This window comes from Malus sylvestris, chromosome 15 (genome assembly GCF_916048215.2).
Source record: "Malus sylvestris chromosome 15, drMalSylv7.2, whole genome shotgun sequence".
NCBI lineage: Eukaryota > Viridiplantae > Streptophyta > Magnoliopsida > Rosales > Rosaceae > Malus > Malus sylvestris.
Window position 1 is genome coordinate 1,494,154 of NC_062274.1, and position 20,479 is coordinate 1,514,632.

The following is a 20,479-nucleotide window of genomic DNA, read 5'->3' on the forward strand; positions in this document are numbered from 1 at the left end:
AGGACGAGGACGGATTTTTCCTTTTCTATTTTTCTTATTTCTGGGTAGAAGAGGATGACAAGATTACACTGCCAGTTTCTAACAAAGAATGCCTACAATCTACCTAATACTGGTATATCATATATTCCATGAGGAAACTAACACAGTGAGATGAAATATGCTTTATCTGTTCCCTGTCTGGACGTACGAAAGAAAATCGTCTATCGCTCTTCCACATTGAATCTATTCCAAGCCTCCTGGATAGTTGAACACAAACCAGAAACAACACAAGTGAGCTAAATATTCTCCAACCCGAAGACTAGCATCTCTCGGCTTCAACATTTTTACCAACGTAAACATGTTTCTTAAACTTGATATATATATCGAGGACAGAAGATCAGCAACGCACCTTTAGAAGATCAAACACCTTCTCGCAAGTGTACTTCTGCTGTATGCTTGCACCCCGTTGCTGTAACTTGTCAGGATGAACAAAGAGAGCAGCTTTACGGTAAGCTTTCTTTACAGCCACAGTTGTAACTATTTCTGTTAGAGGAATTGGCTGCCAACCACTATCTGGCCCGAGGATCTGCGAGTTGCAAACATCAAGTCAAAACCAGCTAATGATAGAACTTTAAGCCAAATCCTAATTGAAAATTTAATCAGCTTTGCGTACAATCATCATTGAACACTGAAGAAGAAACAGACACAAAGCAGGAGGTATCATACTAAATCGCAAAAGAATCATGAATCAGGCTAGCACATACATATTGTAGCGTTGAAAGCAAAGCCCGCAAATTTCTCTCTTTCCCACTCGACCACCTTTTGACCTCGGCATCAAGACCTTCTGCTAATCTCTGCACAAAATTATATTCACAAGAGTGAGAAAACGTTTGGTGTGTTTGCAAAAGTTTATTCACAAGAGTGAGAAATTACGTTTCTCTCGGCTTGCTCTTTCTGTACAAGAAGATCCCGCATATTCTTCTCTGCAAGAGCTTTAGCCTGAAAGAGATTGGAAAAGTTAAAAAAAACATGAAGCAAGCTTGTTATAGGTCACCACTGTGTATCCAGAACCAAGCAAAGATCAAGAAGATCTAAAAACCAAGCAAGATCAGGAAACATACTGCACGTTCTGCTGTCCGTTGATTCCTCTCCAACTCAGCTTTGCACCTTTGAGCTGATTCACCATTACTTCCACCACTCCTTTCAGCAGGGTAAGGATCTTCATTAAGGGGAAAAAAATCTTCAGAAGTAGCAGAGAATAACATAGTAAAATATCCTATAATTAAAAGCTAAGACAGCACTGTAAAAATATGAAATCAAGGCATAGAATGGAATGCTATAATGGTACTGTTAGATATCACATACCACTGTGATTTGAAGAATTTGGGTATCTTGATTTAGACTCTGGGTCCTGCAAGAATTGTTGTTATGTCCATTAATTTATGTTGCCAGAGGATAAGCATCTTGATACTTGGTAAGAGTAAAGCATTAAAACAAATACTCACAGAGGGCGAAACACCCAGCTTCATTCCATCATCTCTAGAGGCACTAGAAGATTTCTCAGAAACAGACCTCTTAGCCTGCTTTCCTGCCTCGTAAGCCTTCCCGGATAATGATTTTTCTAAGGCACGCTCCCAAGCCTCTTCAGTTGCTCTTTCCACAGCAGCACGTTCCAATTTTAGTTTAGCTTCCCTTGAAGCCTTCTCAGCTAAGGAAATATCATTAGCCTTTACAGAAGTCTTTCCCGACCTTTCTTGGGCCTCAGCCATTGCCTTTTGACGAGTTTCAGCAGCTCTTTCTCGAGCTTCAGCAAATGCCCTTTCACGAGCTTCACGAATTACCCTTTCAACAGCTTTTTTCTCCTTTACTCTTTCCCTTTCCTTCCCTTTTGCATTCTGTTTTTGTTTCAGGAGTTCCTTCTCTATCTCCACTTCCTTTTGCAATCTCGCACTAATTTCACTCTCTTCTGCAATTGAGGTTTCTTGTTGATTTTCCATTTTTTCTTGTTCCACTACTGTATTTGAAGTATAATGTTTTTCACTCTCCTCTGCAGTGAAGGTTGTTTGACGATTCTCACCTTTTTCTTGTTCCAATTCTTGCAGCGAACTATGAGTGGTTACACTCTCTTTTGTCGTGGTTGCTCGATGATTATCCATATTTTCCTCTGTACATGGACTTGTCTCCATCTCATAATCCAGTAGCACATTTCCCCCCTTTCTTCTTAACATATGAGAAAGTTGAGCTACTTCTGTACTGGTCCCATCATCAAACCACCTTTTCCTATGAGAAGATTTGGAATTATTCTTATTCTCTTCCTGATTCACGGCAACTTCAACTTCTCTCACATCCTCATTGATTTCTTCCACTTCTTCAACATGCGTTTCTAAAGTGACATCTTGGTTTTGCCCACAGTTCAAGGCATTTATATCCACATTTAACCCATTTTCTTCAGAAGGATGGGTCTCGATTGGATCTTCGATTTGCTTCAATATCTCAGCAAGTTTGACACCCGAAGCCAAGCCATCAGCTTCACATATTTCTTTCTCCTCCATGCCATTCTCTTCTTCAACTGACTCTGATTGGTTCCAATTCTCCTTGAGCTTAAAAAGAGTTTCAGAAAAGTTGAGTTTATCAAACCATCTTTTCCTATGTGAAGACCTGGAATTATTCTTGTTTTCTTCCTGCTTGACAGCAACTTCACCTTCCATCATGTCCTTATTCATAGCTCCCAATTCTTCAACCTGTTTTCCAAAATTGCAGACTACTTCGGGCTCTCTGGCAAGCTGGTCTTCTTGCTTTTGCCCAAATCTCGTATCATTTCTCCTTAGAGTTGTTCCATTTGTGTCAGAAGAATGGATCTCTGTTGCATCTATTATTGGTATCTCAACAAGTTTGACATCTGGAGCTAAGCCATATGTTTTGAGCACATCTTTCTCTACTGTGCCATTATCCTCTTCAACTGATTCTGACTGGTTCACACTCTCTTTGAGTTCATCCAAAGTTTCAGTAACTTCTATTCTATCCCCACCCTCTTCATGTGCAGGTACCTCCAAAGTTTCTTCTACATTCTTGTCATACTCTGCACGTCCAGTGGACCCCTCTTTTTCATTTGGGTCCTCAATTTCACCCTCTTCACATAGGTTATTAGTTGCCTTAACATTGCAGTCTGGTTTCTTTAGATCCTCAGAATCCACTGTCACCTTCTCATCTTCTGTACTCTGATCAATCCGTATTTCCGTTATCCCATCTTCTACACACTGAAAACTCTCTTTTTGTCTCTTCTCACATGCTATCTCCTCATATTTATCCCCCTCCAGAGTTTCTTCTACATCCTTGTCATACTCTGCATGTCCAGTGGGCCCCTCTTTTTCATATAGGTCTTCATTTTCACCCTCCTCACATAGGTTATTAGTTGCCTCAAAGTTGCAGTCTGGTTTCCTTAGATCCTCACAATCCACTGCCACCTTCTCATCTTCTGTACTCTGATCAATCTGTATTTCCATTCTCCCATCTTCTACACACCGAAAACTCTCTTTTTGTCTCCTCTCACATTCTATCTCCTCATATTTATCCCCCTCCAGAGTTTCTTCTACATCCTTGTCATACTCTGCATGTCCAGTGGACCCCTCTTTTTCATATAGGTCCTCATTTTCACCCTCCTCAAATAGGTTATTAGTTGCCTCAAAGTTGCAGTCTGGTTTCTTTAGATCCTCTCGAGCCACTGTCACTTTCTCATCTTCTGTACTCTGATCAATCAGTATTTCCATTCTCCCATCATCTACATGCTGAAAACTCTCTTTTTGTCTCTTCTCACATTCTATCTCCTCACAACCTGCCCCTTCGAGTATCATCTCATTCACTGTCGTGTCGCCAAGCGTCTCATGTCCTTCAGATTTGCTCTCATTTCTATTCTCAAAACATTCCTCATCATTGGTGTCATTAAGTGAGTCCTCAGTGATGTCTTGCCTGCTATCTTTATTGAGCCTCCTCTCAGTGTCTTCTTCCCTGTGGACATCTTTTTGTTCCTTCTCAAGTTCTTCCCGCTTGTAAGCCTCATCGCCTATCTTCTGATAGTTAACGCACTCCTGAGGCATCAATATCCTTTTCACATGTCTGGTTTCCTGTAGCTCTTGAGTTTCATGCCTGTTGTTGTCTCCTTTTTGTTTCTCAACCTCCCCTTGCTTCTCTTCAAGAATTTCCTTTACATGGGAAGCTTGAAGCTTCCAAGTTTCTTCAAGCTCTCTGGAAGCTTCCAGTCTATTCTCATTTTCTTCCTGTTCAAAAGCATCTTTAACTGTTTCCAATTCACTTGCATGATCTTCATGTTTAGACAGCCCTCCATCCGCATTGACTATCTTCTCTAACTCTCTGTATTCTTCATATTTAGCTGCTTGTAATCTCTCGCCACCTAGTTCTGGATATTCAAAAGCTTCCATGGCTGTCTTCTTCCTTTTCTGTTCATCTTCGTCAACAATTTGTAACATTATTATCGCAGGGTTGGCTTCTTCATCCTCTACCATTGTAGCCTGGTGTTCACTTGAGTCCGAAAGCTCATAAAATAATTCTGCTGGTTCTGATAGATCAGGTTCGCCTGTGTCAGGAAATTCATAGAACTGGTCTGCTGCTTCTGAGAAATCAGGTTCGTCTGTGTCAGAAACTTCATAAAATTGTTCTGCCACTTCTGGAACATCAGCTTGTTCCTGCGTACGACCCATGTGAGTTGATATAGATTCCTTCTCCTCTGTTTTCCCTCCAGCTTCCTTCGCACCAAAAAGTTTATTCGCATCTCCAAATGCTGCAGTTACTTGTTCTGGCCCAGTAGAAAAAATTGAAAAACGAACAGGAACAGCCACTTCTTCAAGCAACTCCTGAGTCTTTCTCTCTTTGGGTATGCTTACTTTGTCTGCATATTTATCCCCCTTCACCTCAAGTTTTGTACTAGTAGAATCATGAACAAGAACAGCCACTTCTTCATGCAACTCTCGAGTCTTCCTCTCTTTGGGTATGCTTATGTTGTCTGCATATTTATCCCCCTTCATCTCAAGTATCATACTAGTAGAACCACGAACAAGAACAGCCACTTCTTCATGTAACTCCCGGGTCTTTCTCTCTTTGGGTATGCTTACGTTGTCTGCATATTTATCCCCCTTCACCTCAAGTTTTGTACTAGTAGAATCATGAACACGAACAGCCACTTCTTCATGCAACTCCTGAGTCTCTCTCTCTTTGGGTATGCTTACTTTTTCTGCATATTTATCCCCTTTCACCTCAAGTTTCTTACCAGTAGAAACATGAACCGGAACAGCCCCTTCTTCATGCAACTCCCGAGTCTTCCTCTCTTTTGGTATGCTTACTTTATCTGCAAATTTTTCCCCCTTCACCTCAAACTTCTTGCCAATGTTAATGCTCTGTTTGACACGATCTTGCGAACCAGTCTTCTTTCTTTCCTTAGACTCTTTTGCCATTTTTATCCTTGCTTGAGCTTCCTCTATTGCCTTTATCAAAGCAGCCGCAGAGGCAGCCGCAGTAGAATTTGTGTCCACTTCCTCATCAAAGTACGGTGGTGAAGAAACACGGCCAGAACCTTCTAAATTATCACTTCTAGAAACGCCAAAAATAGAAGCCATTGGTTTCTCAAATGCAACCTTGCCCTCAGACAGTGGGCTTGAAATTGATGGACTGCTTGAAGGATGAGTTTCACATGCATTGAATAACTCATCATGCAAACTGGATCTTTTCCGATCATAATTATTCTGAACCTTAGCACCTCCCGCAGAAGTTTGCTTCCTATCATCACCAGCTGGGAGGTCTCTCGCGGACTTCAGATGGTTGCCCTCCGTCATTCTTTCACATAAATTATTGTCAGGGGAAGCACCATTTTCTTTGGAAGATACCGGTTTATCATCTTCAGTCGTGCGTATGGGACTGACTTCATCAATCAAACACGTATACGTTGGAACAGCATGAAGCATTGTTCTGCCTGTAAAACTTTTGCTTCTGTGGTTGGTTTTATGGTATGACATGTTGAACTTCTTGGCACCATCAAATGATTGATAAGATGCTTCCTGTGACAAAACACGATTCTCCACGGTACTCAAAGGATCGGCCTCTTTCGAAGGCGACCGCTTTTCAGCCGGTGTCCTATTCAAAACAAAGGAATACACACACACCACAATGTCAATCTCTGTAGCTGTAAAAGTTTGATTCTTTACCTTTTCGTGTGAAATGTCTGTTATTTCCAGTTGATGTAATCATAGATTTCGAAACGAATTAAGAAAAGCACTCGATTCGTGCTCGAATTTTAACATCTAGACAATTTCTCGTAATCCAAACAAAGAATGAAATTTTTAACGGTTGAATTTCAACTGCAATTTACTACCCAGCAACAGATAGTACTACTCAAAATTATAAAAATCGAACTGAAATTGCAAAGAACGATCTATCTAAATTATCAAAAATTACTAATTTCCCATGCCAGCTTATAAAATACGAACTTGCATACTCAAAAAACAAGTAAAATTGTGCATTCTCAGGGAGTGCAGTGTAAATGTACCTTCTTTCCTTCTTCTTTGGCTCCGCAAAGAGCTCCTCATACGAAACTGCGAAATTCGAATCTCCAAATCCACCGAAGACGTTAGAGTAATCCAGCTTCGAGCTCCGAACATCCACCGAAGCCTTCCGCTCATGGAGCTCCGGAACCTCAAGCACCGGAATCGAAGAGCCGCCGCGGGAAGCTCCGGAACCGCCGAAAATCTCGCTGTAATCGTCGACTCGGGAGGAGAAAGTCGAGACATTGAACTTGGATGCAGCTGCAGAGGAGAAAACGCCGTCGTATATGGAGTGACCGCTGGAGAGCTTCTGAGAAAGCGCCACGGATGAAGCTTGGAACTCCATTGATGGACTGGAAGTACGCGCTGCGCTGCGTTTTGCTTCTTCTTCCTCCTGCTCTCAGTGTTTGGAGCAAAGTCTACAGTAAGACCGTGAGAGAGATGAAACTATGAGAGAGGATTTTCCGGGAAAACATTGTTATGCGGTCTAACTGTCAGAGTACGGAAAATGAATAAATCGCCGATTTTTTGAGCAAAATATCGGGGAAGGTGACCGGCGGTAGCCGGTGAGTGAGGACTGTGAGCTTGACTCTGCTTTTTTATCGACTGGCTGTTTGTGCTGTCGTGTTGCGTGGTAAGCTCTTCCAAATCCGACGCGTCAGTGTAAAATCTGCCCCAGTCAGTGATCTTCGTCAAGGTCACCGGATCAAGTGATGTAGACCTTTTAAATTTTATCTAAGGACAAAAAATTATCATAATTTTTAAAAAATCAAAACAAATGCACAGTTCAATAAAATTTAAAAAGTCCAGATCACTTGATCTGATGGAATCTTAGTAAAAGAGATCCTAAGAAGATCTATTTCCAATTTGGGAATATGATAAAATCCAGGGTGGTTTTGGAAGGTGACAGACAACTGCGTGACACGAGCTCTGATGAATGGCAAGTGGCACATAAAATTGAGCAATTAAACGCGAAGAAACGTTCTCAGCGAAAAGAACAGGAACATAAATGGTGACATTTGCTTGTATATAGTAAAAATAAATAAAAACTATTATTCGTTTTTCTAACAAAAGCGAGAGGCGGGAGGGAGAATTATACTTGAGATTATATAGGAGAAAAATTAAACTCGACATCTTAGATATTGCATGCTTTCAAAGGACGTAGTTAATTTTTGGCACATTGACACTTATTTAGTTCCTAAATTTATAAAAATAAAAAAAACAATAATAAAGGCTAATTTAGGAAATTCAAACATTATAATTTGATAAATAACATAGGGACCCTCCGAAATTATAATTTGCTTTCACTCCACTCCTTAATAATGTACTTACCCCTACAATTTTTTTTTACTAAGGGAGGATGGGCTAAGTCTTACAATGAGCTAGCAATAATATGGCAAGACTCGAACTAAGACCTCTCATTTATAAGTGAAGAGGAATATTATCAGACCTTAATACTAAGTGGCAATTTACCCCTACACTTAATTACTTGAAAAATAAATATAAAAACTATAAATTAAACCACAAACTCATTTTACCTCTAGCACACACTCTTCTTAATTTTCAATTGTCTGATCGAGTGAACTGAAGAGGATAAATGCACAAAAATTAACAAGAATATATAAAAAGTAAAAATGGATATGTGATTAGTACTTCCATTTTTTATTCAAATTCATAATTATTCACATTTGAGTACCTATAATTCGATACAGCTCCCAATAATATCAGTCGAAAAGGAAAAGAAAAAACTCTCAATAATTCAAATATTGAAATGAAATAAATAATATTGTTTTAGGTCCACAAGTTCTCCACAATTGAGCATAAAGAGCACTTATTCTGAAAGCAATTATACTACAAGAGGAATGGGAAAATGGGTCCATAAGCTGGATTGTATTTATTTGAATGTGACTATAACCCAACAGTTGCTATGTTCTTGTTGTAGTTGAAGAAGTACACGCCATTTTTTTAATGTGACTGCAACCTTACGGTCGTTTTTTTTTCTTCCAAAGCCTTGCATGAAATACACGATTAACAAACCACGAGCTAGTAGTCCAGTGGTAAAAGATGAATTGCGAGACTTCTTTCAAACTAAAAATTGAAGATCACGGATTCGAAACCAGCTGCTAGTGTGGAAACCAAACTTATGACCAAAGGAAGGCTGAAATGTGACTAATGTCGAACGTGTGATCTAACCGATTTACGCGTTTTGTTGCTTCAATAAGCAAAGTTGTACTATGAACAATTGCTTTGAGTATTTTGAGTTGCATTTTATTATTATCTAAAGCTGTTTTCAAGTAACTAAAATGACGCCCTTTTAATTTTTCATTTCAAAAACTAATTTTTATTTATTGTAAGTCTGATTTATCTACATACTTTTGATATCCAAAACAAACACTGTAAGAGACAAGTGCGCAAATTGAAAAAAGAACATAGTGTGTAAAATACGCAAAATGAATCAAATGCAGGAGAAATAGAAGAGGAAATTGTAACAATTGTCCATCAACTTTAATCCAATTGGCGTAATGATCCCTCAATTAAAAATATGTGACCATTGGTCCCTTAACCGATAAAAAAGTGCAACTATAGTCGTTTTCGTCAACTCTGTCAAAACTTCATCAAAATGAGTCACGTGCCACACGATTGGAGTAGTAGTCCCTACATTGGAGCAATGGTCCATTAATTTTAACTTAATTGTAGCAATGATTCCTCAATTTAAACCCAATTAGAGCAACAATCCCTCAATTTAAACCCAATCGGAGCAACAACTCCTCAACTTAACCCATTGGAGCTATGATCCCTCAACTTTAACTCAATTGTAGCAATGATCAATCCACCATAACTCATTTTGACGAAAGTTTTAACAGAGTTGATGAAAATAATCATAACTACACGTTTTGATCAGTTATGAGACCAATGATCACAAACTTGTAGTTGAATGATCAATGCTCCAATTAGGTTAAAGTTAAGAAAACATTACCCCAAGCTTCTCGAAATAGAAAGAGGATTACCTGAGGAGCAAAGGCACATCATTCATCTATATATGCCCATTGCTCACACATGCAGTTCCATGTGCAAAAGTTACAAGTAACATTTATGCGAGGACGACAAGTAAAGTAACATAATCAGCCTTGAACTGAGTGACTGAGGAGACATGCCTTTTGGGGGGAATCTATGGAATATCTTAGAGGCTCAACGATAACATGAAATAAGCATAAAGATCATATATAATGTGATGATCACGAGGCAAATTGGTATATAGAAAGAGAAAAAAAGATTCCCCCCCCTTCTCCTCTTTCGCTTTTCTCTTTAGCTTAGTGTCTGTCTACGAACAGCGTCGTTGAACATGCTTTATTCTGTCGATGGAATTTCACAAATGCCCTAACTGGGAGAATAACTTGGCTAGCATCGGCTCTATATTTCGACCTTTGTTTATCATGCATCATGTAAAAATATTCGGATATACACTAATTAAATATAAGTTATTCTCTTACGATGGAGGAATTTGTATGCAACTTAATATGACAAAGTTAGAACATGTGGTGAGGGTCTTGAACGGACGTGTGAGGGTGGCACACTCAGCCTTAATAAAAAAATTCTTTTGTTGCATGAAAGTTTTTCTCATATTTCCGAAAAAAATGAAATAAAACATTAACACAATGTTTTAAGAGTCATTAGGCGGTAGTCGAATGGCGGGAAGGAGCCTAGTGCCTAGAGGTCTAGACGGGGAGGCCTAGGCCTGGACCCATCCCGCTAAAATTAGATTTTTCGTTTAGAGATTAGAGTGAGTTTTATATAAAGGAAAACTAATGAAAATGATTTGAAAACTTTGAGTTTTAATGATAAGGACAAAATAAAGGGTAAAGTGAATAGTACCAGGATTGACTTTTTAGTGTAAAAATGTGGTTTTTCGTTAAAGTGAACAGTACCGGGTGCTTTTCGTTAAAGCTCCCTATATATAAATGGGATGCTTGTTAATCAATTGAGAACTATTCAATCAAGAAGTAGTCTTTTCGGTTTGTGTAGTATTCTTGACAATTATGTAGTTCTTTTGTTGTATAAAGTTTTATATTATGTTAGTTCATTGCGTACTCTGATTTTCAACTAAAAGAAGATAAAACGTTAAATAATTAAGAAAAAGTATAAAAAACAAAAGGTCGACAAAGAGGTAGATGGTAGGGTTCATCTAGAGAGGAAAAAAGGATACAAAACGATAAGTCTGAGAGAGAAATGACGCCGTCTAGGTTTAGATAATATCAAGGCAAATCATTATCTTCTTCGCTAGTCTGTCATTAGCTCTGCAACTAAAAGTTTTTCAAATTCAGTTCTCCACATAAGCCAGCCCATTTCCGCCTACTCCAATCTAGCCCCAGCTATTCCCACCTAACCCCGTCTAGTCCTTTTTCGATTCTCGCCTATGACAAAATTGCGGTTGTTAGCCACCGCCTAGAGCCTATGCAGCCGACTAGTGCTATGTTCCAACCACTACTTACCATATATAATGGACTGGTAGACCATGTTCAATTACATTTTGGGCTCAAAGTCCAATTCCATGGACTAGACTTTTTCTTAGATTTATAGTCAACGCAACAATCCATAGACCAAATATTGGGTCATAGGCCCAATAAGCCACCTGGACTCAGACCTAAACATTTTAATTCTCGATAAAAAAAAGAAAATTAATAGAAATAATTTGAAAATTTTGAGTTTTAATCAAAATGACAAAAATATGTTGCATGTAAATAGTGTCAGAAGTGATTTTTTAGAGTAAAAATATTTTTTTCAATAAAAATAAATAATATCGAAAATATTTTGTTAAAACTTGTTAAAAAAAATCATCTTCTTTTCTTTTCATTATTTACCAATTAATTTACCAATTACTTGCAAGGAGAAAAGGAAAGCACAAAAAAAAACCCTCTCCCGGTTCGTCAGAGAGAGAGAGAGCGTCAGTGTCTCACTTGCTTGAACAAAAAGAAAACCCCAACAAAAATCCTCACAGCTTCACCGAGAGAGAGGGCTGTGATTTCTTCTTAGAGAGAGAAACAAAAAACGACGCTGTAAAGATGTTCAGGAACCAATACGACACCGACGTGACGACGTGGAGCCCCGCCGGGCGGCTCTTCCAGGTGGAGTACGCGATGGAGGCCGTCAAGCAAGGCTCCGCCGCCATTGGGCTCCGATCCAAAACCCACGTTGTCCTCGCCTGCGTTAACAAGGCCAACTCCGAGCTCTCTTCCCACCAGAAGAAGATCTTCAAGGTAGACGACCACATCGGCGTCGCCATTGCTGGGCTTACAGCCGACGGCCGTGTCCTCTCCCGGTACATGCGATCGGAGGCCATTAACTACAATTACACCTATGAGTCCCCGCTCCCCGTCGGGCGACTCGTGGTTCAGCTCGCCGATAAGGCTCAGGTGCGTCGCGTAGCAGTACCCCTATTTTTTTTATTTTTTGTGAGTGGGTTTTGTGACTTGTGCGTATTGGATCGGGGAATTGGGGATTTAGGGTTTTGCTGGAGGTGGTAGTTGGAAATTCTTAATTTTCTGGAGGTTTCTGAGAAAATTGACGGTTAAAGATGCAAAATTGGTGTTCGATTTCGGTGTTTTACCTGTTCTAGTAGAATTGTAGACTTCCTTCAACTCAATCAAGTGGTAGGATTGTTGTTATCTTACTGGAAACCAAAATTAGATCCCCTGGGAAAGAAATTGGGTTGTTAAGACTCAACAACTAGGGTTTTAACCAGAGTTAGCTGCTTAGGGTTCCCTTCTGTCGAAGTTCTCAATGCATATCAAACAACTCAAGGATCACATTTTATTATTTCGTTTGCTTTTTAAGTTTATCTGAGTAGCATATGGTCAAGTTTTCGAGCGTGATAAGATAAGCTATTTGGGTTTGGATTGGGTTGGACTTTTGTATAACCGGTAGTGTAGGAATTCTTGTGACCATGAAGAACTTTGACCTTTTATTCGAAAGTGTGTTGTTTGGTTTGGGAAATTAATGCAAAATTTGACTTGTGAAGAATGAAACTATTCTTTGAATATATGTCATGCTGAATCATGGTATTTCAGAATCATCTTGAAACAATTGGCATGCACTTTTTCTGTTTTCGTCTCTAAATAACCAAGCTGACTAAACTAATGAGTGAGAACTGAAAAAGAAAATCAGGATTTGCAATTGAGACCTCAGATATATTTGGTATACATGTACATTATGCGCTTCAATAAAATGTTGGCACCATGTAGAAAGGACTTGCGTAGGAAAGGAAAGTATGAAAGTGATTGGATTGAACAGGGTCTCATATTTTCGTATTTGTTTCTGGAACCCATTGCTTGTGTAATTAGTAGTTGGCTTGTTGTTTTACGCTAATAGCTACTGTCTGTAGGTAGTTGCATAAACATTCAGAGTTTTATTCTTCTGTGTATCGTGAACGAATTTATGTATAATACAATTTATAACAAATGTATTTTATTTGCATTGCAGACTGAATTCTGAGATAAGAAATTTCTCCTCCCCCCTCTCTTTGTGCATACACTCACCTGTGCATATTCATTTATCTTTCAATCTCGTAGTTGAATTTGTTTTCGACTTGATATACAGAGGTTTCTCTTTCCCTAAAAGATGAGAATATCTGCATATTCTTATTCCTTCATTTCACAATTTTGTGGAAATACTAGTGTATGGATTCAGTAGAATGGTGATGTTTCTTGTTGTGATTAAGGAGTTCATTCTTACCAATCATATCATGTGTAGTTCATCACAATATGATTTCAGTGACTGTAGAAGTGAGTTGGAGTGATGGACTCTAGATTAAGGATGGGCTTTTGGTATTATTAGATGTTGAATCTGTCTGTCTCCTGAATTCTACCGTTTCGTAGAAGCTAAACTTTGCAAAACTGCCACAAAAAAGCAAACAAACTTACTGATGCCTCTTCAGTATTTATATTTGGTCTCTCTTATCAGTTATCCTCCTCCGTGTATACAACTACCAGTGTCTGTTGAACATCCATTTGGAGAGACCTTTTTGTTATTTTAATTATTTACCCTGTGGATGACAGGTCTGTACCCAACGCTCATGGAAGCGACCGTATGGAGTTGGACTATTAGTAGGTGGGTTGGATGAGTCTGGAGCTCACCTGTATTACAACTGCCCAAGTGGAAACTACTTCGAATACCAGGCTTTTGCAATAGGGTCTCGCTCACAAGCTGCAAAGACATACTTGGAACGCAGGTTTGAGAATTTCACAGGCTCTACAAGGGAGGATCTGATCAAGGATGCCCTCATTGCAACAAGGGAAACCTTGCAGGGAGAAAAACTGAGAAGTTCCATATGCACAATTGCTGTGGTTGGAGTTGGGGAGCCATTCCATATATTGGATCAGGACACCGTCCAGAAGTTGATCGATGCATTTGAGATTGTGCAGGATGAGGCTCCTGCTGCTGAACCCGATGCTGGTGCTGAGCCTGCTGCAGCTGCAGAAGAGGGTGAGGGCTCTGGCGCTGGCGCTGACCAGGCAGCAGTTCCCGAACCGGATGTAGCTCCCATGGATATCTGAGGATGATAGATAGAAGCAGTTGTCTTTCCATCCCTTCAATGAGGTTTTCTTGCAGTATGTGGTTCTTAAGAGTATGGATGGTATTGGAGAAGATTACAATCTTCTGGTGAACATTTGCCGTTTCTTTTTCTTCTCTTATAAACATTTTGAAAGTGGCTTCTGGTTAGATCGACTTTACATTCAATGTTTACCGTTACGATACAGTTATTGAACCCAATTGCTGTCGGAAAACTCCATTTTTATTGAATCGTTTACTGTCTGTGTTGTGCTTGTGATATTTTAACGTTAGAAAGTGGATAAAATCTTGCAAGTTATGCAACTTAAGTGGAAAACGATGGACTTCATATATTTTGTGCATCCACAAGCTTTTAGAGCGAAGTTCTGTTTTTTATTACCACTTGCGTCACATCGTAGAGGGAGTTTAGTCGTTATGTGGTTGCTTAATCTGTTTAACGGTTAAAATTACCATCCCTATTTAAACAGTTGGTTCAATTTTAATGGAAAACGAGACGCATCGGAAACAACATTGATGTGCAGCGTAATAGAATGAGGACGACATTGATCGAATTGAAAGAATGACAACGACACTACAACTTCCATAATAACAAGTAAAATCTTGCAAAAACATGTAGTAAATCAACACATAATTATTCAGGATTGCAGGTTTAAACCAAAAGCAAAAACAAGAGTTACAAGAAAAGCCTAAAAAACTGTTCAGGTTCCTCTTCCTGATGTTCTTCCATCGTAATCGTATGCCGTCGTTAAGTCAGCTTCAAGTGCAACCATAGATACCCTTACCCTTCGCTTTCGAAAAGATGTATAGTAGGCTAGTAGCCATGGACTTCGAAACAATCGCTGTTCTGATAACATAGTAACACAAAAAATCATTTGGGGATATGAGGAAGAGTGAGGCCTCTAGTCTGCATCTGCTTATACATCCATTGCCAGTTCTCGGGGGTGACTTCACCCCCGAGAGATCGAATAACAGATCCGCCACTGCAAGATCCTACTTTGCAGCACTCCTCCAGAGATAATCCCTTCACCAGTCCATACAAAAACCCACTCGCAAACAAGTCTCCTGCTCCTGTGGCGTCTACTGCATTGGCTTTCCCTATGGCTGGAACTCGCACAATCTGACATATCAAAACAAAAAATTCAGAAGATACATCGATGATCAAGATCAAGTAACACGGGGTTGAATCTTACTAAGGTTCCGACCTCTTTTCCGTGCTTTGCTATACATCCGTTGGAGCCTAACGTCACCACAGCCCAGAGGCAGTGTTTTGCCAGAAACTCAAGTGCAACATCGGGATCAGCCTTCTGTTCACCCTCGGAACCTCTACAAGAGAATTTAACACCACATTACCAGTCTGGTAGAAAAAGAAGGAAAAATCTACCGAAATGGTAGAAAAGAAGAGTCAACTTTATTTCATCAAAATTGGGGTTAACAGTTTTAACATGTTACAATTCCAACCAAATGAAAGTCACCTTAGCAACTCTGTTGCTTCATCCTCATTGGCGAAGCAGAGGTCTATGTCCCCTGACTCCAGCAGCTGTAGAAGAGGCGATCTAAAGTTGCGAACCATCTGAGTAATGTTTAAGACTATATAAGATAATATATAGAGATCTGAAACTTGATATCAAAAGCCGAAATAAGAAAACAAAGATAAGAAACAGAACTATGTATTTTCACTTTGCTTGCAAATAAAAACTCAAGATTCTACACCAAAGCACTTGCAGCCTTATTAGTTTTCTTTAGTTACATGCAGAGAAATGCAGTGGGAGTTGGAAAGGGATTAGCCTTTCAGTTGAAAATTGTATGGGGGTTGCTACACTCTAATGAAATTTTTGTCACTCATTCTGGAGACGGCATTATCTTGTGTCGTAACGCTCTCACCCCATAAATAAGTCATGAGTAGGATATCAACCTGCTTTGACAGAAAATTTGGACAAATCCCATCCTCCAAATGAAAGATTCTGAAGAAAAATTCTTGTACCTCAAAACTGGCCAAGTCTAAGGACACAAAAAGACCCTCTTGTTTCGCAATTGATATAGCTGCTTGAATCACTTCCAAATTGATGATACCATACCTCAACAACAGCCACTGAAAGAAAAGAGATATCAGCATTTACATCTACAAAACCCTTTCAACTATTTAAATCATACCGTCTGCGTCTAAGTTTCACACATGGTACCGCCTAAAGCGCATTATGACACTACACTTTGTTGGAGAAAGTATAGAAGACACTTACCTTAGAGCCCTTAAAGTCTGCTCTCGTCAAGTCATCGGCCTGGATAACATAATTCTATTCTTTGTAAGCTCAATCGAAGAAGTTAGCAAAACACTGACAGCTCAAGCACACAACACACACACATGCACACAGACACGCAGATACGTATGCATATGGGCATCTAAACAGAGGCATGCACCTGAGACTGAAGTTTCACAGCACTTGAGAGACAAGGACGCATTGTCCGGTTGCCCAACGCATCCACCAAGCAAACACACTGCACCACACCAAATTACCAACAAAGCTTCAGCACTCAGCATCTACAAACTCAATCTGAAAACCCCCCCAAAAAAAGGAAATGAAGCTAAGTAATCACCTGAGCTGTGGGTCCCTTCTTCATCCTCAATCTAGAGAGGTTCACAGCATGAGAGCTCATGTTACTGACAAATAACTGGCCTTGCTCATCATCTCCACAGGCACCAATTATCCCACAGGAGACTCCGAAACCGGAACTCAGCCCTCTGATTGTATTGGCCACACTGCCGCCGGCTATGGTTTTCATTGGCAAGGAATCATCAGGATATGAAATTACATGGGGTTTCACCTCACTCAATATATGCTCAAGCTCTTCAATTGCAACCTACACCAGAAAATATGTCCCAAAAGCTGAAGTCTTCAACATTCTGATTGAATTGAGCAACAATAACAAAACCCATGATTCCAAATTGCATAAATCAATCAAAAGCACCAAAATTTACGAAACCCAAGTAGCAAAAAACAGGAAAAAGCAAGAAGAAGCTATGAAGTCAAAAGGGGTTTACAGGAATGGAGCCACCACGCTCGCCGGGGAGTTGATCGAGCAGGGACCAGTCGACGCGGGCAACATGGTCGACGAGGGCGGAAGCCTGTAGTCCCAGTACCAGAGGAGCCTCTCGCGCGGTGGAGTTGCCGGTGGCGGTCAAGGCTTCTGCACCCATTTTCCTGGCGCCTCTGGCTCTTTGGGAATTGGGACTCTGCTCCCTCTCACCGTCTGCACGCTTCGGCTTGTGGTGTGTCGTGTATTTATATACACTGCAAAGAGAGCAGGAGGCGCAGTTGCAACTTGCAAGTTGCAGATCCTCATCAAATAATTATGTTATAATCAACTTTATCACAAACAAAAAATATGAAGAAACAAACTGCACTTTCGATGATTAAAGGCGAAAATTAATTGGAGGAAAATAAATGGTAGGGCATGTAGAGGAGAGGTCTATAGGGTAGGGTTTGATTCTTTGAATGATTGGTGGGACTGCTTTTTCTATGTTTTCCTGCTGAAATCACGGAGATTTCAGCTTTCTAAGATTCCGATTGGCCAATAATTGTTTTGGAAAAGATTCTATCGTGTTCATAAAATGCTAAAAATTTTAAGATGCTAGGTTTTATATTTCATTTTCTCCTTCTGCACTGTAACAGTTGGATTTCACGTTTCCAAGTTTCTAAAAAGAAAATAGAAACGACTCTTTGCGTAAATCACTTTTTTAATGTAGATAATATCGTTTGTTCAAAAAAAGAATTTAAAAAAATATGCCCATTCGATGGTCTTTGACTTATTCCATCCAAATGCTAGAGAAAAAGATCAAAATACATTGGGATAGAAGAGCAAAAATCACTTCCTTAAATTTCTCTACATTGTCACCGTGTCATGTTGATACCAAAGTTTATGCAAATATAACGGCTCAAATCTCGCCCGTGCACCATTCATGCAAAAAACCATGTCATGTATTTTGTCGTAAAGCTTTCTTTTACTATGCCTGATTTAATGCATAGGCCAGTAGGCTGGGATTAGAGCTTCAGCTGCCCAGCACATGGAAAAAGTCTTTAACATACGGCCGCATACGGCGTCTCTCCCAATAAGCAGGGCGACGGATAGAAAGCAATGCAGGATCCCCAGCCGGTGTATGTCAGGCCGCATCCGTGGTCCGATGGTCGGACTGTAGAATTTTCCCAGCACGGTTCGTGCTTGACGATGAAGATCATCTAAGGTGCAAACTTGAATCCACCCCACATGGAAACATGGACGATCACCATCCCCATCGACCACAGAGCGTGATGCATACGATGTTTCCCGTCTTGTATTTGAGTGCAATGACAAAACAAAATAGACAAGAGAGATGTGTCATGCTATACCTTGGTATGAATAGGCAGATGAATATACAAATCAACTACAAATGGAGAAATTAGGTACCTTTGGATACGAAAAAACCCTTCATCAAACATACAAACCGCCGAAGCAGAAAATGTAGTTTCTGAAAAGCCGAGAAAGAGGAGATCCGATGGCCAGAAAAGATTCATACTTCTGCCTTAAAGAAAGTCGGCTATTATTGGGAAAGGAAATGATACCTTTTCCATGTATTTGTACTTGACAAAAAATATTTCTTGGTGCCCCAAATCTCTCAAGATTTGAGTTAAACAACTAACGAAATCATTTTTGGTCCTTTGCTGCTTTATCTGGTAATACATTATCGGGAAGAATAAGTTCTGGGGGAATCTCACGAACGACACCTAGCATTGAGTCATACTCCTCATCCTTGTGGGCAAACTTCTTGCGGAGGGCCTTCTCAAACTCAATCTCATCAAACGACTTCACATTCTCAGCTGCATGGACTTGTGCAAGGTTGGTGTAATTGGTGGCTGACTGGGAGATGAAGGCTATTTCTTCATCTGTGAGCTTTCTCAGAAATTTTGCTGGGTTTCCTGCCCATACCTGTAACACAAATGTATTTTACTGCTTACTCTAAAATGAAACAAAGTTTTCAACCACAGTTGATGGTTCACAGACCGCAGAAATGAAAGATTCACTTAGCTGGCCTAGATAAAGCTGAATCCGAAACCATAACATGCAATTCCAAGCACAATCATAATCCATAGAATTCACATTAATATAGTTCTCTGACTTCCAGAAAGATCAAGAAGATAGAGATATAAGAAATATTTGGAATAACTGTTTTTTTTTTCAATTATGTATTTCGTTGAATACAACGTCGAATATGTTTTAGGTCAGTGATCTGGATTCTGAATCAATAGATTCAAATTCTCGGCTACTTTTTGCATGCTTGTTAAGACTTCCAATATCCTTTGCAAATAGAAGGATAAAGAGGGTCAGCATGTGGGCTTTTAGACATACCTCTCCACTGGGGATTTTTGTATTCTGTCTCACCAGGGATCCAGCAGCTACCATGGCATGTTTCTCAACGACGATGCCATCAAGAAGTGTGGCTCCCATGCCAACAAAGGCCTCATCCTCAACAGTACAGCCATGTATAACAGCACTGTGACCTGCTCAAAGCAAATTTTTGTTGCGTAATTTGTGGGAAATTAATCTGAACTACTATCAGACTGACTCCAAGTTCCAATTAAACACATCTTTGACATCACATTTACTCACCTACAGTAACATTATCTCCAATAATGGTTGGTAACACCTTCCCACTTAAATTTGACTTCGCCACATGAACAAGGGAGTTGTCCTGTATGTTAGTTCCAGATCCAACAACGATGTTGTTCACATCACCTAGCACAAATACAGTTTTACAAATTATCACCAAAATCCACCATTCCATAAACAAATACAGCTCATATTCACCTATATTGACAATAAACCGGATTTTCAACAGATAACTAATCTACTACAAGTACTCAGGCACTACTCTTATCAAGCTAAGCTCCATATACAGTGAGAAACAGGACACAATGGAAGAGAAAATATGATAAGTGATAACTATTCCTAGTTTTATCTCGCAACTTGTGTGAAGATCATTTGATATTAAAAGAGATCCAATGTTTTTGCAAAGTGCATCAGTAACAATAAAAACGAATATGGATTGACGCTATGAGAAACGCATGCATTTAATATCCTAATGCACAGAAAAAAGAAAGCAAAACCCAAAAATCCTGAATCGCCCATGTACGCAAACTAAGAATGTGCTATGCTGATTGCTGAGCAATGTATTAGCTTTTCAAAATTAGGTGAACCAAACTACCAATGGGTGGACATATATTTATTTTTCCATTCTTGTTTTCTTCATTTCCTCCCCCTCCTCAATCGTAAAATTTTGAGCTTATGGCTCGACCGACTACAAACACGCCGAAAGGCCACCAATTTACCACCTTTACGAAGATCCAATTGCTTCC

The 20,479-nt window shown here is 39.7% G+C and overlaps 4 protein-coding genes across 5 annotated transcripts; 1 reads left to right on the top strand and 3 right to left on the bottom strand.

Annotated features, from left to right (window-relative positions):
* LOC126603337 (auxilin-like protein 1) lies at positions 1-7,036 on the bottom strand. Its single transcript, XM_050270146.1, has 8 exons — positions 6,533-7,036; positions 1,485-6,120; positions 1,345-1,390; positions 1,101-1,198; positions 913-978; positions 744-833; positions 389-565; positions 1-236 (listed from the first exon to the last, which is right to left on the bottom strand). The coding sequence occupies exons 1-8, from the start codon at positions 6,871-6,873 to the stop codon at positions 201-203; spliced, it is 5,490 nt and encodes a 1,829-aa protein (XP_050126103.1). The 5' UTR covers positions 6,874-7,036; the 3' UTR covers positions 1-200.
* Positions 7,037-11,421: 4,385 nt separating this feature from the next.
* LOC126602619 (proteasome subunit alpha type-1-A-like) lies at positions 11,422-14,336 on the top strand. The gene is made up of 2 exons (XM_050269541.1): positions 11,422-11,938; positions 13,580-14,336. The coding sequence occupies exons 1-2, from the start codon at positions 11,588-11,590 to the stop codon at positions 14,075-14,077; spliced, it is 849 nt and encodes a 282-aa protein (XP_050125498.1). The 5' UTR covers positions 11,422-11,587; the 3' UTR covers positions 14,078-14,336.
* Positions 14,337-14,644: 308 nt separating this feature from the next.
* Positions 14,645-19,859, bottom strand: LOC126602618 (uncharacterized). Of its 2 annotated transcripts, XM_050269539.1 has the most exons (11): positions 19,734-19,859; positions 19,473-19,624; positions 18,534-19,052; positions 17,131-18,417; positions 16,686-16,949; positions 16,509-16,586; positions 16,331-16,384; positions 16,075-16,182; positions 15,566-15,663; positions 15,296-15,416; positions 14,645-15,210 (listed from the first exon to the last, which is right to left on the bottom strand). In XM_050269539.1, exons 4-11 carry the CDS (start codon positions 17,284-17,286, stop codon positions 14,962-14,964), a joined length of 1,128 nt encoding a protein of 375 aa, XP_050125496.1. In that variant the 5' UTR covers positions 17,287-18,417; positions 18,534-19,052; positions 19,473-19,624; positions 19,734-19,859; the 3' UTR covers positions 14,645-14,961. The 2 variants fall into 2 exon arrangements, with proteins under 2 accessions (XP_050125496.1, XP_050125497.1); XM_050269540.1 differs by having other exon boundaries at positions 16,331-16,369; positions 17,131-19,052.
* On the bottom strand, positions 18,771-20,252 carry LOC126605850 (gamma carbonic anhydrase 2, mitochondrial-like). The gene is made up of 4 exons (XM_050273308.1): positions 20,231-20,252; positions 19,734-19,859; positions 19,473-19,624; positions 18,771-19,052 (listed from the first exon to the last, which is right to left on the bottom strand). Exons 1-4 carry the CDS (start codon positions 20,250-20,252, stop codon positions 18,771-18,773), a joined length of 582 nt encoding a protein of 193 aa, XP_050129265.1.
* Between the last annotated feature and the right edge of the window lie 227 nt (positions 20,253-20,479).

Excerpts from the sequence above, each read along its gene's own strand:
- LOC126605850 (XM_050273308.1), bottom strand. The coding sequence starts at position 20,252 with ATGGGCGATTCAGGATTTTTGG. Across the intron at positions 19,625-19,733 it reads TGGAGATAATGTTACTGTAG|GTCACAGTGCTGTTATACAT; the intron begins GTGAGTAAATGT and ends TGCTTTGAGCAG. Across the intron at positions 19,053-19,472 it reads CAAAAATCCCCAGTGGAGAG|GTATGGGCAGGAAACCCAGC; the intron begins GTATGTCTAAAA and ends TTTGTGTTACAG.
- LOC126603337 (XM_050270146.1), bottom strand. The coding sequence starts at position 6,873 with ATGGAGTTCCAAGCTTCATCCGTGGCGCTTTCTCAGAAGCTCTCCAGC. Across the intron at positions 1,391-1,484 it reads AGCTGGGTGTTTCGCCCTCT|GACCCAGAGTCTAAATCAAG; the intron begins GTGAGTATTTGT and ends CAATTCTTGCAG. Across the intron at positions 1,199-1,344 it reads AAATTCTTCAAATCACAGTG|ATCCTTACCCTGCTGAAAGG; the intron begins GTATGTGATATC and ends CCCTTAATGAAG.
- LOC126602619 (XM_050269541.1), top strand. The coding sequence starts at position 11,588 with ATGTTCAGGAACCAATACGACACCGACGTGACGACGTGGAGCCCCGCC. Across the intron at positions 11,939-13,579 it reads AGCTCGCCGATAAGGCTCAG|GTCTGTACCCAACGCTCATG; the intron begins GTGCGTCGCGTA and ends TGTGGATGACAG.
- LOC126602618 (XM_050269539.1), bottom strand. The coding sequence starts at position 17,286 with ATGGGTGCAGAAGCCTTGACCGCCACCGGCAACTCCACCGCGCGAGAG. Across the intron at positions 16,587-16,685 it reads AGAAGGGACCCACAGCTCAG|TGTGTTTGCTTGGTGGATGC; the intron begins GTGATTACTTAG and ends GGTGTGGTGCAG. Across the intron at positions 15,664-16,074 it reads TAGACTTGGCCAGTTTTGAG|ATGGTTCGCAACTTTAGATC; the intron begins GTACAAGAATTT and ends AACATTACTCAG.